Source organism: Doryrhamphus excisus, linkage group LG21 (genome assembly GCF_037039965.1).
Source record: "Doryrhamphus excisus strain RoL-2023G ecotype Guam linkage group LG21, RoL_Dexc_Guam_v1.1, whole genome shotgun sequence".
NCBI lineage: Eukaryota > Metazoa > Chordata > Actinopteri > Syngnathiformes > Syngnathidae > Doryrhamphus > Doryrhamphus excisus.
Genome location: NC_136377.1, coordinates 13,540,265 through 13,558,461, shown reverse-complemented (window position 1 = coordinate 13,558,461; position 18,197 = coordinate 13,540,265). Strand labels below are relative to the sequence as shown.

General features: G+C 44.3%; 2 protein-coding genes across 3 annotated transcripts; both read right to left on the bottom strand.

Annotated features, from left to right (window-relative positions):
* Positions 1 to 84: 84 nt before the first annotated feature.
* Positions 85 to 7,552, bottom strand: LOC131138006 (scaffold protein ILK-like). 2 transcript variants are annotated; one of them, XM_058086534.2, is made up of 13 exons: positions 7,391 to 7,552; positions 6,947 to 7,086; positions 3,290 to 3,455; positions 3,125 to 3,220; positions 2,601 to 2,697; positions 2,443 to 2,526; positions 2,289 to 2,374; positions 2,117 to 2,226; positions 1,730 to 1,857; positions 1,534 to 1,655; positions 1,361 to 1,460; positions 1,137 to 1,267; positions 85 to 419 (listed from the first exon to the last, which is right to left on the bottom strand). In XM_058086534.2, exons 2-13 carry the CDS (start codon positions 7,033 to 7,035, stop codon positions 270 to 272), a joined length of 1,359 nt encoding a protein of 452 aa, XP_057942517.2. In that variant the 5' UTR covers positions 7,036 to 7,086; positions 7,391 to 7,552; the 3' UTR covers positions 85 to 269. The 2 variants fall into 2 exon arrangements, with proteins under 2 accessions (XP_057942517.2, XP_078643943.1); XM_078787817.1 differs by lacking the exon at positions 6,947 to 7,086 and having other exon boundaries at positions 7,391 to 7,423.
* Positions 7,553 to 7,762: 210 nt separating this feature from the next.
* On the bottom strand, positions 7,763 to 10,102 carry LOC131138265 (uncharacterized). Its single transcript, XM_078787950.1, has one exon. It carries the CDS (start codon positions 9,852 to 9,854, stop codon positions 7,944 to 7,946), a length of 1,911 nt encoding a protein of 636 aa, XP_078644076.1. The 5' UTR covers positions 9,855 to 10,102; the 3' UTR covers positions 7,763 to 7,943.
* Between the last annotated feature and the right edge of the window lie 8,095 nt (positions 10,103 to 18,197).

The window sequence follows — 18,197 nt, the reverse complement described above, 5'->3', positions numbered from 1 at the left end:
CTTGGCTCCTATTTGCTGTCTCCTTAGATGTACACGCCCACTTTGAGGCCCCATCAAATTCAATAAAGACAACTTCAAGGTGAACACGGTTTTGTCATAAATATAAAACTTTTATTGCATTGTTATTTGCATTTCTGTGATGAGAAAGAATGATGAAAGAACATTGTGGTGCTAAGGTTACCTAACTTACAGTAACGGTTGTCTACTCATTGGGTGGCTAAAGTGTCATTATTTACACTAGCAGAGCAGGAAGTAGCTTGGACGCATTTTTACTTGTCTTGCATTTTTTCCAAAATGGGCACGATCATGTCAAATTTGGGTCTCTTGGCGGCGTCTTCGTTCATGCACAGCCTCATCAGCTTGCAGATGTGAGGGGAAATCCCAGGCGGGATGGTGGGTCGAAGGCCTTCCAGAGCCACCTGAGAGGATGAAGGAAAGGTGGGGTTATTTTTAGGTAATCGTGTTGGGACAGCATCAGGCAACTGGTGGCCCTGGGCCAAATCCACTTTATTAAATGTGAGTTCACGTCAAACAGGCTGCTGTCATATAAATGATCGAAATCATTCTATCCTAAAAAAAAGAGCAGAAAATGTATGTCATATACGAGTAGAGCAGTTCTTTGAGTGTTTTTAGACATATTGCCTCACCCTCTCATTGGGGAATTATGGTTGGCCCTTCACGGGTAAAAGGAGCTGTTTTGTATGCCGGGGGAAATGCTATTGGACTGTTTGGTAAAATAAACTTGAAGAGCTCTCAAGCCCATGGTCTGGTGTGCATTTCAGATGCTATGGCTATCCCGGGCTAGTGAGAGGCCATTTTTTCCAACTTAAAATCTTACACAACTGGACTAGCTTGACTTTCTTAAAAATGTTTCACCTCTCATGCAGGTCCAAGTCCAGGTGCTGCCATCTAAATCCAAAGATGCACCATGTACATGGCAACCTTTACACACTCTTCTAATCATTTTTCAATTTATGGATAAAAATGTATTGTTCCGGAGCAGGACGTGGGTGGGATATAATCAGGGATGTCCGATAATTATCCGTCAGTTGAAAATAGTGAAGGGAGAAGTTGGTCCTTAGCTTTGAGACTTTTGGTGACTAGCGGCGGTGTAAGGTTGAGTAAATGCTACTTGCCTTCATGCCAATCTCCATAGGAGAAAGATCTGCAAAGGGAACCTCTCTGGTCACAAGCTCCCACAACAGCACGGCAAAACTCCACATGTCTGCAGACCTCCTGTTGATGTCCTCAGACCTCTTCTGCAGGGCTGAAAACATCACAAAAAAACACTTCTAACATGAATCCTTTATGATAATTATCATTTCTCATGTTTGAGGAAGGAGATGAGAGAAGAAGAGACCTTCAGGGGCCACCCAGGCAGGAGCGTACATGCGACCAGGACACTGGAAGGAGAACTTTGCATCCGCCATGCTTATCCTGGCCGTCATGTCCTCGTCAATCTGCCGGTTAGAAATGAAGATCATCTTGTCCATCCATTCATCTTCACCAAGACTGGGGAGCAGCAGAGCTCACCATGATGTGTTTGCTGTTGAGGTACAGCCGCGCCACCATCGGATCCAAAGTGTGGAGGAACGTCATCCCGCTGGCAATGTCCAAGGCAAACTTGACCGCTTGGTTTTGGTCCACCACCAGAGCTGACGAGGACGTACAAAGAAGATGCTAACGGCTGCATTATTTCATCACCGGAACATACAAGAAGAAGACTCACTGGTGCCCTGGTGGAGGAGGCTGTGCAGAGATCCGTAGGGCATGTAGGGCGTGATGATGATGGGGTGAGGGGAGGGCGGCGACTGGCACGCTCCGAGAACAGGAAGGATGTTTGGATGGGAGAAGATCCTGCAGACACAACACGGAGAGCTAAAGGAAGCAGCCGTAGACTCAGAATTTTTAGAATGCACTTTGAATATCCAGGAATTTTAATTCCGACATCACTGCAGTTAATTCCACCTCTAGTGTGACGACGGTATTAGCAAAGAAAACTAGCAGCATGTGACCACAAGATGGCAGCAGTCTTCGGCATCCTATTATTGGGTATTAATGAGGCTAACCAAGATTCTACTGTATGCTAACCACCTGAATGGAAGAAGTCACCTACCGGAGTTTGGGATGTTCCTCGCCAAAGTCTCTGCTCTTCCTGGTGGTCCAGTCTCTCACCTGCAGCACCTTGACAACGACCTCATCACCCTGCCAGCGACCCTGCCAGCACTGAGAGGACACAGACACTTCAGAACAACAAGACTAAGAACGGCGTTCCCAGCAGCACAAACCTCTCCTGAGTGGTTTTCGTTGATCTTTGCCAGCAGTGAAAGTTGCTTGTGATCAATCCCGGCCTGCTTGTTAAGGGTGCCGTTGCCTGGAAGTGGAAAAGAACAATTTCAATCAACATCATGTCAATGTCATGGCTGAGGTTTTTTCACTCACGGGGTCGTGTCCGCATGGTACCCTTCCAGAAGGTCTCCTTATAAGGCACTTTGGTCAGACTCTGGCCCATTTTCTCTGCCTTTTCTGAACAAAGAATAATAACACAAGTGGCACATTACTTCTAGGAATGTTCCGTAACTTCCTCAATAACCTCTCACCTTGAAGCAGCTGCCTCAAGTGAGGCTTGGCCTTGTCCAGAGGTGTCTGGCCGTACCTGTTGCACACGCACACCTGAGCACCGCTGGCCAGCAGGTCCTTAGGAAATACCAAGACTTCAAAATAAACCTCAAGAAGAATCTTCAGACTATCTTTGGTTGCACTTGACAGGCCTCCCGTGCAGGATTGGAAAACGGGCCAAGTTTCATTGAAGTGATGTCAATTTAAGGCAAATGTAAATTACCCGTGAATTACCTGGAGAGATGTTCTATTGACATGTCTTTCAAATGGGGATCAGGATGCAGGTTCCAAATAAGGTCCAATTTTAAACAACATTGACAGATGTGTTGTTTGAAATATGATATCCATCATAAACAAATATGGTGTTTGGAATTAGCTGTTTGCTATGGCTACATCAACCAATCAGTGTTTGGTATTCTTGTAAAAAGTAGTCAAGCTGCAGGGGTTATGGTGTGCTGTATTATCATGCTATAAGTTGTATTGTATTGACAAATTGTGTCAGTACCTCTGCCACTTGGTCTTGGCCCCAGAAGCAGGCGTAGTGCAGAGGCGTGTTCCCGTGTTCGTTGACAGTGTTGGGGTCCGCCTTGCACTGGATCAGCTGCACAAAGTTATGGGAGGTGACGTCACTGCGCATGTGTGTCACTTTGGCACCGTCATGCGGGCGTACCTTGGCCACGATGTCTCTGTGGCCGTGACTGGCCGCCAAGTGCAGAGGCGTGTCGTCGCCGCGGTTCATCACGTTAATGCGAGCACCCCTCATGATGAGCATGTCCACCACGCCGGCACGCCCTTCCCTGCAGGCCCAGTGCAGCGGGCTGAAGCCGTGGTCGTCACTGGGAAGAGGGGGGGGGCATTGGACAGAAAACAGTTGTTTTGGTGCTCATTTATGTAAACAAAAAATATGGCTAATCACAGGGCACATATAGACAAACAACCATTCACACTCACATTCATACCTATGGACAATTTGGAGTGGCCAATTAACCTAGCATGTTTTTGGAATGTGGGAGGAAACCGGAGTACCCGGAGAAAACCCACACATGCACGAGGAGAACATGCAAACTCCACACAGAGATGGCTGAGGTTGGAATCGAACTCGGGTCTCCTAGCTGTGTGGTCTGCACGCTAACCACTCCTTCGCCGTGCAGCCACAGTAAGAAACAGTATGCATACAATTGTTATATGTATGTATGTATATATGTATGTTTTGGTGTGACCCCATTGTTGTGTGAGGTCAGACATTACTGCCAACTTTGGACTGACATTCTTTTCCACGCCAAAGGTCCGAATTTTCCAACTTCCTGTTTTTCTGGAATGTAAAAACATGTGTTTTTTTTCTCAGTGCTGTTAACTGACGTTCCTCCCTGACAGCTTGGCGGGACGTCCCACTCTGCCTGCCGTCTGACTCGCTGTGCTAATCTTTATTTAGACCCAAGTGCACGCTTCCTCGCACTGCCGGTGGTCTGGAGCCTCCGGACGCAATGCTCCAGTGATAAAACGCCTGCTGACACATGCAGGCAAACCATCACCTTCAGCCTCCTCCGCCCTAACACCGGCCGGCTGCCAGGGGGTGGGCAGGGCCGCGTGTTGGTGGAGTCTTATCCACTCCTTATAAAGTTTGTAAACTGGATTCAACCCTTTAGCACTGGTCCCCATTGCCATTATATACCAGTATTCAGACCCATCAATATGCTGTTTTCCAAATAGCAACAATAGCGACAAATCTAGTCAGGAGAACTTTGGCAACTAACATGAAAGCTCTTCTTGACTTTTTAGCACTCACAGGTAAAATCAATGGAGCTGATTTTGTTTTGCTTTTGTATTGTTAAAATTTTCAAAATAGTTAACTTTGTTCTAAACAATCTTTTTTTTCACAATATTTAAACTTCCTTTTTAAATAAACTCTACAAATATTCTGACTTTATCCCCATAATATTATGACTTTATCACCTCACGTAACGACTTTGATGAATTCATTTTCTACCGCTTATACTCACAAGGGTTGCAGGGAAGAATATTTCTTCCACCTTTCAATGTCCCATGTTTGGTGCTCTCGAGCAAATTCCAAATGGGAATTTTTGCAGCGTGGAAGGAGACGAGGTCTTTGACGATTGTTCTTAAAAATTGTTCTTAAAAGCCTTCTCTGGTAGATGGTGTCTGATGGTTATTGGACGGCACTCGGCACCATTAAAAACCTTCATTGGGGCTGAGGATGATCCTGTATCTTAACAGATAGTCAATCGGACCCCCCGCCCCCATGATGATCATTTAAGTTCGAAATGACTGTCTTACTGTGTCCAACCTCAGCAGCAACGGCGTGCTGTGAGAGGCCTTGCTTATATAACAATACGACCACATTCAAAGAGAGAAAGCATTTTTGCCTTTACCATCAAGCGCTCATGACCGTGGGAATACCTGACAAAAAAACTAAACACCTCCTTTTTGCCAAGATTTGGGCTTGAAAGGGCTATGGTCTTAACTTCTGATGAACAGCCTAATGCATTTTAATGCTTGTTTGCAATAAAATTAAAAATGTTTTTTGGTCTCCCTCTCATTTCTTTTTTTTCAAATTCTACTTAAAACCTCCTCAAGATCAAACAATTCAAAATACAAATTGATTGAGAAGTGTATATTACAGTATTTTCTTTATTTTTTTCTTTTCTTTATTATCTTTGAGAATTGTATTTATTGAAGAAGGAAGTCGTCTTCTCTGCGGAAAACCAATTCCAGGCTCGCACCCGTGATGAGTTTGTATTTATTTTGTGTGTTTTGTGTAGTGTTTTCATTTGATATTTAGCTTTTTTCGTGTCAATTATCGCGACATGAGGGCTGCATGGTAGACGAGTGGTTAGCATGCAGGCCTCACAGCTAGGAGACCTGAATTCAATTCCACCCTCGGCCATCTCTGTGTGGAGTTTGCATGTTCTCCCCGTGATTGCGTGTTTTTTCTCCGGGTACTCCGGTTTCCTCCCACATTCCAAAAACATGCTAGGTTAATTGGCGACTCCAAATTGTCCATAGGTATGAATGTGAGTGTGAATGGTTGTTTGTCTATATGTGCCCTGTGATTGGCTGGCCACCAGTCCAGGGTGTACCCCGCCTCTCGCCCGAAGACAGCTGGGATAGGCTCCAGCTGCCCCACGACCCTCCTGAGGATAAATGGTAGAAAATGAATGAATGAATGAAAAATCATACAATGTGATTTTTCTGTATTTTTGTTTTCGATCGTGTCCCTCACAGTTGAAGAGCACCTATAATACAAATTAATACAAATTCCACAAGTGGAAAAACAGCAAAATCTGTTCAAATACTTGTTCTCCCCACTGTATTGTGCTTTTTCCACATTTTTGACCTATAAATGTAGTTAGAATGTTGTATTCTCGTGTTCAACAATACCAAAGTTTCAGATAATGAGGTTTGCACATTTGGAAGTGAGCCCTGAAAGAAGTTTGGGATGGCTCAAAACGCTCGGTTTCAAGAGGCGTGGTAAAACTGCCGCTTTGTGATGTCACAGAGGGGTGGACTTCCTTATATGGTTCATAGTAAAGAAGCACTTTGGGCGTGTGGCCAATCACAGCGGAGTGGGCATGCCAGGAGGAAATACAGCTGGAATAGGTGCAGATTCTGCAAAATCTAAAAAGTTTTGTGCGAGTTATTGGGTGTAGCTGCTTTATAGGAGATCACAGCTCAATACAAAGGGTGGGAAAATGAGCATAATAGGCCCCCTTTAACAGTAACGTCGATGGGCTGAAAAAGGTTGTTGGAGAGGGCTGATACTAATGTGATGTCACACTCTCTGTGGAATCCAACAGGCCTGTGTGCTATAAAAAGAACCAGGGGAGGGGGTCCAAATATTTCCAAGCTGCTCATCATGACTACATGCTTTTACTGCTAACTCCTTGAAGCCGTGATTGAACAACCCGAAAGACCATCAGAGGTGTTCCTCTTAACAATAATGATCAGTCTCTCAAAGGCCGGGATGGAACTGCACGCAGGAAATCGGGTGTTAGTGCGCTTGGCTGTCAACACGCTGCTCATATATGGCCTGCCTGGCCTGGGAATGAGATCATGTTGGCCTGTGACGTCCTCGAGCTTCCTTTCTGGGAATGCCGGCCAAGCCATTCCCAGTCATTGTTTTTTCCATGGGTTTGCCGGCACTGAATGTGTAATGATTTCTCTCATTTTAGGTCAATGACATCATAATTTAAAAGAGAAAAAGCCAAGATGGAAAACTCGGCATGCACAATATGGAAACTATTTGACCGCATCTGATGAAACAAGGAACACTTAGCTTCTTATTTGCAGTCTATTTGCGTCTACTCACCCCAAATTGAGGTCATTCTCTGTGTTGTCCAACCACAAGCGCACTGCCACAGAATTCCCTTCCCTACACTGTGTGAAGATATCATCCATGTTTACACCGGAATGCTCCTTTTAAGACCTTTGGCCTCTGGGACATGTAGCCTGGAATGTATAGAAACTCTTTTAAGTCCAATTCATATCAAATGTCATTTTTGTGCATTATGTCATAGGTGTCCTTGCAGTCATTAGGTCAGGCACAACTTAATTTGATTGGCCTAATTCTTAAACACCACATGGCTTTGTAGGAAAAGACAAGATAGCTTTTAATGAAACTCATTTAGGATATACACTAATGGGTCGCTAGCTGTATGGCGGGCTTGGTCTTTTACATTGAATTCCGACGTTGACAAGCGAGGCAAAACAAAAAACTATAACTATAAGTTTTAAATGAAAAAAACAGACTTACCGGTGGCGAGACGATAGCTCCACTGTCCTCTTCCGTTCCTACCACAAGACTTTTTTAAAAGTCTTCCCTCGACAAGTTGGGAGCGCGGTGGTCGTCAGTGTGAAAGCCCCGCCCGTCTCATATTCTTGTGGCACAGCGGTGTACTGTCGCCCTCTAGTGGACAAAGCTCAGCAGTGCATTTTCCTTTTGTTGGTGTATTACGTTACGTCACTAGAAATTCGGCGATCAAGTTTTTTTTTTTTTTAAAGAACGCAGCCAAATTTTAGACGAATTTATTCTTATTATTTGGGTATTTGTAGCACACATTAAAACTGTAATTAATACATAATGTTTGCGTGTTAATAAAACGGCTGCAGTAAGTTATATTAATATTGTTTGCATATTCAAGTCATCTCTCCTTATTTGGCACTGATGTTTCACACTGTGGCATCCTCCATGCGCCTCCTCCTGCATCCTCTTTTTTCATCCAGTTGAGCCTCTCCTTCATGATCACCATTTCATGATCACCTCCGATGGTCACACCTCCTGGTCTATTCTCCTATTCTCTCAGTGCTCACACTGTCGCTCTCCTTGACCTCTTCTTCATCACGGCCACTCTCCTCTTTGCCCTTTTTCTCCTCCTTAACGTCATCCAGCGCCTCCTCATTGCTCTGTACCTCCTCCCCCTCATGATCACTGAACGTCTTCCATTCAGTCTCCTCCCGCTCCTCCATCTTTCCAGCCAACGCCTCCTTGATGCTTCACCCCAATCATGGCTTTGTCTCACCTGCCCTACCTGGAAGATGTTGTCCTCCTCCCCATGGTCACCCATAGCCTTTTTGATGCCCTTCTCCTCCTGCTGCTCAAGACTGGTCTCCTCATCTTCTTCATCCTCCTCATCCTCTTCCTCCTCAGAATTCCTCTCCGTTTGCTCATCTTTATTCTCCATGTCTTCATTCTGTTCTCCTTGCTCATCATGCTTCTCAGGTTCACCGTCTTTGTCCTCCTCATTGTTGTTCTCCTCCTCCTCAGGGTCACTCGTGTTCTCATTGTCGCTCTCCTCTTCCTCATTGCTCTTCTCCTGGTTGCTCTCCTCATCCTCCAGGCTACTCTCATCATCATCACTGTCTCTCTCCTCCTCCTCATCTTCCTCATCACTCTCTTTCCCCTCCTCCCCAAAGGCACTTAGCTCGTCCTCCTCCTCAGTGTCACTCTCGTCGTCTTCTTGGTCACTCTCCTCCTCCTCCTCCTCCTCCTCCTCCTCCTGGTCACTCTCTTTCTCCTTGTCCTTCTTTTCCTCCTCCTGGTCACTCTCCTCCTGATCACTTTCCCTCTCCTCTCCGTCAGTCTTCTCTTTCTGGTGCTCCTTCACCTCTTGATCACGCTCCACCACCTCCTGGTCACTCATCTCTTCAGCGCTGTCCTCCTCTGGGTCACTCTCCTCCTTCTGAGGTGCCTCCAGCTCTCCATCACTTTGCACCACCTCCTTATCACTCGCCTTTTCATCACTCTCCTTCTCCTCTTTGTAACTCTCCTCCTTCTGGTGCGCCTTCTTCACCTCTTGATCACTCTCCACCACCTCCTTGTCACTCGCCTTTTCATCACTCTCGTCCTCCTCCTGGTAACCCTCCTCCTTCTGGTGCATCTCCACCTCTTGATCACTTTGCACCACCTCCTTATCACTCTCCTTCTCCTCTGGGTAACTCTCCTTCTGGTACACCTTCTTCACCTCTTGATCACTCTCCCCCACCTCCTGGTCACTCGTCTTTTCATCACTATTGTCCTCCTCTGGGTCACTCTCCTTCTGATGCTCCTCCACCTCTTGAACTCTTTGCACCACCTCTGTATCACTCGCCTCTTCATCACTCTCCTTCTCCTCTGGGTAATTCTCCTTCTGGTACGCCTTCTTCACCTCTTGATCACCCTCCCTCACCTCCCGGTCACTCTCCTCTTCATCACTGTCCTCCTCCGGATCACTCTCTTTCTGGTGCGCCTCAACCTCTTGATCACTCTCCCCCTTCTCACTATTGTTTTCTTTCTCCTCCTGGTCCTCCTTCTGGAGGCAACCCCTTCTCTTCTCCTCCTTATCGTCATGCTCTTTTTCCTCCTCATCACGGTCCATCTCTTTCTCCCTGTGGTATGTCCTTTTCTCCACCTCCTTCTCATGGTGATCATTCATGACACCCTCTTTTCCTTCCTCCTTCACACAGAAACTCATTTTCACCTCCTCCTGGTTGCTCCTCTTCTCCTTTTCACCGTGGTCCCTCTCTCCCTTCGTGTGGTAACTTCTTTTCTCCTCCTGGTCACTATTCTTCTCCTCGGGACCCTCTTGTTGATCTTCCGTCCCCTTGTTGCCTTCTTTCACCTCCTGGTCTCCTCCTGTGAGGAGGAGGTCTGTGGAGGCTGGCTGGGCCTCCTCGGCAGAGGTGGCAGGTTGCAGGTGGTCTTCTTGTAAAGTAGTTTGAGTGTTGTCTCTGGTCTCCATGGTGGTTGACTACACGGTGCACCTCCTCAGGTAGAACGGCAGCAGGCCCAGCCAGTTGTCATGGAGACGGTCAAGTGTCGTTGAGGTGCTTGGATTCGGTAAAAGTGCAAAGTGTGTTTGGAGCGTATTTGTGGCTTAATTTCACTCTCCATTTGGCGTGACTCGGAGTCACGCTGTTGCTTGCGGTAACGCTTCCTGGAGGCTTGCGGGCCGCTGCACTGCTCCAGGCAGTCAGAACCTCGCTCGGCTTCCCAAGTGCGCCTTCTTGTAGTATTCTGGCAAACTCTAAACTGGACTATTTTCCAATGACATCCTTCCTTTCTGATGAGGGACGACAGCGCTGATGTTTGGCCATGATGCCTTTATGACACGCGGGACGCCGCCTTGTGGCCCGTCATGACACGTGTCTTCACATAGGGGGCGTGTAACAGGCATCGCAATTAAAGCAACAGTATGTAATTGTTTCACAATCAAACAGCAGCTCATTGTGTGGCGGAAACTGTGTCTCTTTTGTTGCCATGGCGACATCTAATCACCTGCTTGGAGGACTTTCATCCTGGTGGACCAGCCAGGACACCTCCTATGTTAGCATGTCAGTGCCTATGCTAACGCTGTGGCACACTTAGTGTTAACTTCACAAAAGCATAGCGCTTTTGCTAATAGCTTCCTAAAAACAGCTGAGCACCCCTCTCATATAGAGGATCTTTGACTACGTTTTTGGCAGTGGCTTCCTAAAAAGCATCAGAGTGCTGCGGTGATGTTAAGAATCTATGACTAAAAACACACACACATCATCGTGGACCTCATCGGGGGACCCCAGTCCATTGCTAACATTGGAGATCAATAACGCCTCATTATATGAGGGATTCTACTCACTGGGCCTGGCCGTTGGAACACCAATATAAATCATATCTAAATATCAAGATTATTCATCGCACACAGAGCAATGAACAACTTCATGCCTTGTCTACTTTTTGCTCTGTTCTCCTTGTGCTGTGAGGAGTTCAGGCGCACTTGTAATTCTGAGTTTTAGGCGCTAATAGTTTTAAATTTTTATTCCCATACCCCTGGGTGTATGCCTACCCAACTTTGACTGTGACTAACCTTTTTTTGGGAGCAACAAAAAAAGGTTAGCGCGCAGGCCACACAGCTAGGAGACCAGGGTTCAATTCCACCCTCAGCCATCTCTGTGTGGAGTTTGCATGTTCTCCCCGTGCATGCGTGGGTTTTCTCCGGGTACTCCGGTTTCCTCCCACATTCCAAAAACATGCTAGGTTAATTGGTGACTCCAAATTGTCCATAGGTATGAATGTGAGTGTGAATGGTTGTTTGTCTATATGTGCCCTGTGATTGGCTGGCCACCAGTCCAGGGTGTACACCGCCTCTCGCCCGAAGACAGCTAGGATAGGCTCCAGCACGCCTGCGACCCTCGTGAGGTTAAGCGGTAGGAAATGAATGAATGAATGAACAAAAACCCCAGAAAAACAACCTGACTTTGACTTCAGCTGTACAGCATCTGTTATCATGGAAATCATCTTCTTTATGGAAATAATCTCTTCTTCCGACATCGAACAGCAACACTCCCGATTGGTTTCAGTTACATCAAATCCCAAAATGTTCGATGCAGCTGGGGTCAAAGGCCATATTGGTATTGTTATGTCAGCACTTCACCAGTTTTTCGCTCACTTCCCAGTGCAATAAACACACTTTTCTGTTTGTTAACTGAAAAATGTATTTCTTTGTGTGTGTGTGTTTGTGTGTGTGTTGGCACCAGTTGAATGAAGAAGAAAAAGGCCCAGCCGAGCCAGCAGAGGATCCATACTTAGGCATCGATTATCTGTCAGACTGTGCTGAATGTACTCACTGCACTTCATTCAGCTACGTAGCTGTCCTTTCTAAAGATGATTTTGGCTCCAAAGTGCATTAGATGACAATGGTGCCCCCCCACCCCCCATGTCCTCCACGGGCAGCAGAGACTACATCATGCATACAGTATAGCTTGCTGTATTTATGAACTCCACTGAATACATATCAGGGGTGTCACGATTCATCCACTACATCGATGTATCGATTTCAATTCCTATACTCCAACTACATTGATCTGTGTTCAGTAAGTTGACATTCCGGATGACATATGTAAAAAATCACTTGCAAAGTGTTGGAGGCTTTATGGATAGCACTTTTCATGATAGACTTAAAAAAAAGCATCATATTTCCATCTGTTTATTAGTAAACTTCCGGGTTCATAGAGCTATGACATTAATAAGTGGGGTGATGGCTTTTACCTGCACTACATTGACTTGAATGGTGGGGAAATACATTTTTTTTATTTGATGCACTCCTTATGCCGTACAGGGTGGCAAATTCTTGTGGAAATTGTAGAGTCCACTGCAAAATTATTCATTCATTCATTCATTTTTTACCGCTTATCCTCACGAGGGTCGCGGGGGTGCTGGAACCTATCCCAGCTGTCTTTGGGCGAGAGGCAGGGTCCAACCTGGACTGGTGGCCAGCCAATCACAGATACAGGCACATATAGACAAACAACCATTCACACTCACATTCATACCTATGGACAATTTGGAGTCACCAATTAACCTAGCATGTTTTTGGAATGTGGGAGGAAACCCACGCATGCACGTGGGGAACATGCAAACTACACACAGAGATGGGTGGAATTGAACTTGGGTCTCCTAACTGTGTGGCCTGCGTGCTCGGCCACCACTCGGCCGTGCTAAATTATACTAAATTCAAAACATGTTGCCGCAAAGTCTAGTGCTTATTGCTGCTGCCAATACAAAAACACAGCCGTGGTATACAAATGGCCCTCATGCCGCATTTGGACAACCCGCAAAGAAAGATGCTAGTGCTAGATGCTAGGCATGGTGTAAAAGTAAGTGATGAATACAAAAGAAGAATTAAATGCAACTGCAACATCTGATGTTGCAGTTGCACTGATGAATTCAAACAACGGTCCAAGTGAGACTACTTTCAAACATCATGGCCTCACAACATGAACAAAACATTTCAGTCCATGAAAAGTCACGCAAAAACAAATAAAAAGCAAAAGGCAATTTTTTCCCCCACCCACGCATCACTTCCGACCTTTGTGCACATGGATGTTGCCATAAATTGGATTCTCCCATCTTCCCCCCCCTGCTCCATGGGGGTCACCAACATAACCATTCCTGTCCTGCGAGGCCCTTTGACAACAATTTCAGGCTCTTTTAAGAAAGTGGGCTATTGTTGTAGTCCGAAAAAAACAACAATATTCAGTAAAATGACCTCTGTGCTGCACCTTTCTGCCATCCATCCATCCATTATTATCTGTGATTGTTTCTCCTACCGTCATATGCAATGCATGGTCCATCCAAGGACGTTGTGGTGTTCTTCCTGACTCCCATCGCTGGTGAACAGGAAGTTGCTCAAACCTCATCATTGCGTGACTTTGCTGCACGCAAACTGCTCGCAGGCATTCAAGAAAATACTTTCATGTGGCTGCCAGTTGGCATCAATTGATTGCAAGCAGAAAGGCTGATTGCTCTGAAAAACTTTTCAAATGTGGCCTGCATGCTTTCATAATGGAGTAGTTCATGCGCAGAATTAAAAAGCATTGCAGGACACACAACAGGCACAAAATCAATAGTGTTATTATATTATATAAAACACACATATTATATACAATTATATTTTATGTTCCAGTGCGTCTTTGAAGGTGAAAGTCATTTTCTTTTTTATGTATCAACAACCAACATACGTACTTTGAAAAGTAGCGACTCCTGGTGTGGGAAAGTTCAAAACAAGATAGAGGAATATGTGTCTTACAGGATGCTAACAGCAACGGCAATGTCAATTACATTTAGGGTGTTGTTCCCTAATTAATGATCAAAAGGAAATAGTGGTGGCTTGATTAGATATTTGATCAAATACTGTGCATTAGCGCTTAAGTGGTTGGTGTGCAGGCCTCATAGCTTGAAAACCTGTGTTCAATTCCACCCTCGGCCATCTCTGTGTGGAGTTTGCATGTTCTCCGAGTACATGTGTGGGTTTTCTCCGGGTACTCCGGTTTCTTCCCACATTCTAAAAACATGCTAGGTTAATTGGCGACTCCAAAACGTCCGTGTAAATGGATGTTTGTTTATATGTGCCCTGTGATTGGCGGGCGACCAGTCTAGGGTGTACCCCGCCCTCGCCTGAAGACACTTGGGATAGGCTCCAGCACCCCCCGCGGCCCTTGTGAGGATAAGTGGTAGAAAATTGATGAATGAATGAATACTGTGCACTTGGCTTGTTAGAATAAACCAATATATTGTGTTCAAAGGTGAAGACATTTTGGCTTTAAAACGAATTCCCAATCATTTTCTTCTCAAAACAAGGCCTCCAGCCTTGCACCTGATTTGTCTTCTTGATAGAACGATGTTTTTCCCCAGCTCTACAGGGAGACTCTTGTGTCAGACGCCTATGTGACCTGTCAACTGTCTCTTTCTGCAGAACAGATTACTGGCGCTAATGTAAATTTTCCACCACAGTGTACATTATTGACGAGCTTGTCTTCACCGTCTGCACACTCCTCTTTTCAACCAAAGATCCGAGAATGTTTCAAAAGTGTTACAACACTCCAGACTGTAAAGTTTAGAACTACTACTACTACATTACTACTACTTCTCCTGAAGCACTGTACACTGAAGTGTGAAAATGCGTAAAAAAATGCACTTCACTGTGTTGTCTGTGCTATTATTTTTCCGACAAATACACCACATGGTGGCACTTTTATTAAACCCCAAATATTGGACTAACTAATTTCTCACACAGCTCAATGTGCTCTATAAGAACGTCCACTACAACTTTAGGGTGTTGAACTCACCCACCAAATTTGGTACACACTTTTACAGGACTGACGAGCATGTGTGTGTACAATTTGAGCCAGATGGGCTAAACAACATGGCCGCCACCAAACAAAATGTGTTTGAACAGGTGGGACATAATGGTCCTTAAGTCATTGAGAATTTGTTTAATGGTAATACAACTTTAAAAGGGATCTGTTATACTTTTTTGATCTATAAATGTAATTTAATTTAATGCGTATTTTAATTTAATTCTTGTGTTAAACAATCTCAATGTTTCAGATAATGAGGTTGAGCCCTGAATGAAGTTCGGGATGGCTCAAAAGGTGTTGCAGCACCGCCTTTGTGACATCATTCCTTATGAATATATAAACTATCTGACCTCCTCCAAGCTCTGCTTTGTTGGAGTTCTGCATTCCCAACCAGCAAAAGGATTTTAAAATGTCAACAGTATTACACTGGACCGTTTTGTGAACATGGGCCAGTACGCAGCTGGATTAGCCGATGCCTTTCCAACGTTACTTGGTTGTGTGGACTGAGCAAGCAGTAAGTAACAACTTAGGAGTGTCCTAACTGTGTTTTGTTTAAATGTTTTGTCTAAATCATGGAGCAAAAATGCTTGCATACAGGGAGTGGTTACATTAGGTTACAGATGCTAACGCTAAAATGCTAAAGCTACTTACCATTAGCGACATCTTGAAGTAACCTCTTGTCTGGAGAAACATGGGACTGTCCAGTCTCTTCTTCCGGATTGGATTCAGGATCCATTAAAAGCCAACATTTTAAAAAGATGAATCAACGTTAATTATCAACTATACCGTTAGCTTGCGGCACACACCGGAACTCCTTTTAAGTACTCAGTAGCGTGACCAACCACAGTAAAGTAGGCGTGCCTGGAGGCAGGCCGTGGCTGGCATTCAAACACTGTTGTCGCGGGGCAGTATTGGGCACGTTTCTTTAAAAAAGTAATTAGTTATAGTTACTAGTTACTTCTGCGTTACAAACTGAGTTACTCCACTACAAAAGTAACTAGTTACCAGTAAAAATAACTCCACAGCAAAGACGGGTACCATTACAGAGGTTTGCATTTATTGCAGTCGACGGGTGTTTCTGTGGGTTTGAATTGCTCACACAAGACGTGGACAAAGTTTGTTTTTTTCAGGGACATAATGTACATTTGACCTTTGACATCAACAAGGTTAAAGTAGTGTCTGTACTTCCATTTGGTAAACACTGTCTTCTCACTAGAGTCCTCCTCGCTCACCATCTCTCGCTATGCTGTATCATGCTCTAAACACCCGCCCACCCAAGTTGTCTGATTGGCTGAAGACGCAATTTTACTAAACCTTAGCCAATCCTCATTGCTTATGTGCTGTAAACACCCGCCCACTCAAGTTCTTTGATTGGCCGAAGACACAATTGTACTAAACCTTAGCCAATCCTCATTCCTTATGTGCTGTAAACACCCGCCCACTCAAGTTCTTTGATTGGCCGAAGACACAATTTTTACTAAACCTTAGCCAATCCTCATTGCTTATGTGCTGTAAACACCCGCCCACTCAAGTTCTTTGATTGGCCGAAGACGCAATTTTACTAAACCTTAGCCAATCCTCATTGCTTATGTGCTGTAAATACCCGCCCACTCAAGTTCTTTGATTGGCCGAAGACACAATTTTTACTAAACCTTAGCCAATCCTCATTCCTTATGTGCTGTAAATACCCGCCCACTCAAGTTCTTTGATTGGCCGAAGACACAATTGTACTAAACCTTAGCCAATCCTCATTGCTTATGTGCTGTAAACACCCGCCCACTCAAGTTCTCTGATTGGCCGAAGACACAATTGTACTAAACCTTAGCCAATCCTCATTGCTTATGTGCTGTAAACACCCGCCCACTCAAGTTCTTTGATTGGCCGAAGACACAATTTTTACTAAACCTTAGCCAATCTTAATTGCTTATGTGCTGTAAACACCCGCCCACTCAAGTTCTCTGATTGGCCGAAGACGCAATTTTACTAAAACCTTAGCCAATCCTCATTGGCTGAAGTTGCTGATATATTTTAGGCGGCTTCGGTAACGTGCAGTAACGGGGTGTCGAAAATGGTAATGGTGTTATGCTGACAGTAAAAGTAATTAGCTTAGTAATTACTTTTAGTACTTAATACTTAATACTTTACTTAGTAATTTTAAACGCCGTTATTCCCATCACTGGTCGAAGGAACCATGAAATCCAAAGAAATACAGCTGAATAGGTGCAGAGTTTGGAAGAACTTGATAGTTTTGTGTACTGGTTATCGTGTGTAGCTGCTATGTAAGAGTCCACCACTCAATACAACATAACAGGATATTTGTGTTACATGTATTCCAGCATGTCGTCCAAAGTATTTTGAACACAACCCATAGGGGGCGCCACAAATGCCACATCAGTGCTGACACAAGGCCATGTGCAGGACAGTGGATGTGAATAATTAGTCCTCAAACGTTCAAGGACCTCATTTTTTTTTTAAATGGTAGCACGCTATTTGCACATACGAGCTGACTGCTGTCATTGTTGTTCGTCATCGCCGCCCTGCTGGTGACTGCTGCAACATACACAAAGAAAAGGAATGAATTCATATTTGAAAGCAAAGTTCTGAATTGTGTGTGTGTGCAGTAGAAAGCAGCAATCAATAGTACGAGATGAAAAAGTACAGGGCGTTGTGTACGTTAGCCAAGGAAGGTGCTCTTTTAATATGATAGCACATTTATTATTGATCACTGCTTTGCCCTGCTGGGGGGCCTCTGGCACCACATATTGACGGCCAGCTGTTTGTTCTTTTGTTTCTACCTGTGAGATATACACTACATTCATTCTAAAGGAAACGAGTTTGGAGTTACACAAAAAACGTGAAGCAGAGCAAAAAAGTCAATAGAACGTTTCTGGTGAGAATGTTGATTTTGGACTGACATGGTAGATGAGAAAGAGAAAATAAACATTTCCAGCAGCTTTGCAAAAGTGTCAGAATAAACATAACCAATCACTCAAAAATAAAGCAAGGCAAGAGAGGAGAGATAAGAAAAATAAATAAATAAATAAATAAATATGGAACAGATCACATCAAATTCAATAATACATAAGCAATGTATTTATAATTATTTAGAGGCATTATGTATAAATACGATTGATTATTATTATTGTATTATATAAGACTATGCTTCTTCTTCTCATGATGATTATTATTATTATATGAATTGGAATTTTTGATATATTGTATAATTGTGAATGGGCTCCAGTGAGGATAAGCAGCATAGAAAATGAATGGATGAATGAATTGTGAAGGCTTTGCATTACCACCACCAGGGGGCGGAAAAACGTTCACTTTGTTTGTAATATTTCCAACCCCAAACTCAGTCTCAACTCAGTACTGTATTTACTGTACTTTATTGTATTTTTCAAAGGTTTACTGAAGAATTTGACCTTTTATGGATGGTGTATGTATACTGTATACTGTATATATAT

Excerpts from the sequence above, each read along its gene's own strand:
- LOC131138006 (XM_058086534.2), bottom strand. The coding sequence starts at position 7,035 with ATGGATGATATCTTCACACAGTGTAGGGAAGGGAATTCTGTGGCAGTG. Across the intron at positions 2,375-2,442 it reads TACCATGCGGACACGACCCC|GCAACGGCACCCTTAACAAG; the intron begins GTGAGTGAAAAA and ends TTCCACTTCCAG. Across the intron at positions 1,268-1,360 it reads TGCCTGGGTGGCCCCTGAAG|CCCTGCAGAAGAGGTCTGAG; the intron begins GTCTCTTCTTCT and ends TGATGTTTTCAG.
- LOC131138265 (XM_078787950.1), bottom strand. The coding sequence starts at position 9,854 with ATGGAGACCAGAGACAACACTCAAACTACTTTACAAGAAGACCACCTG.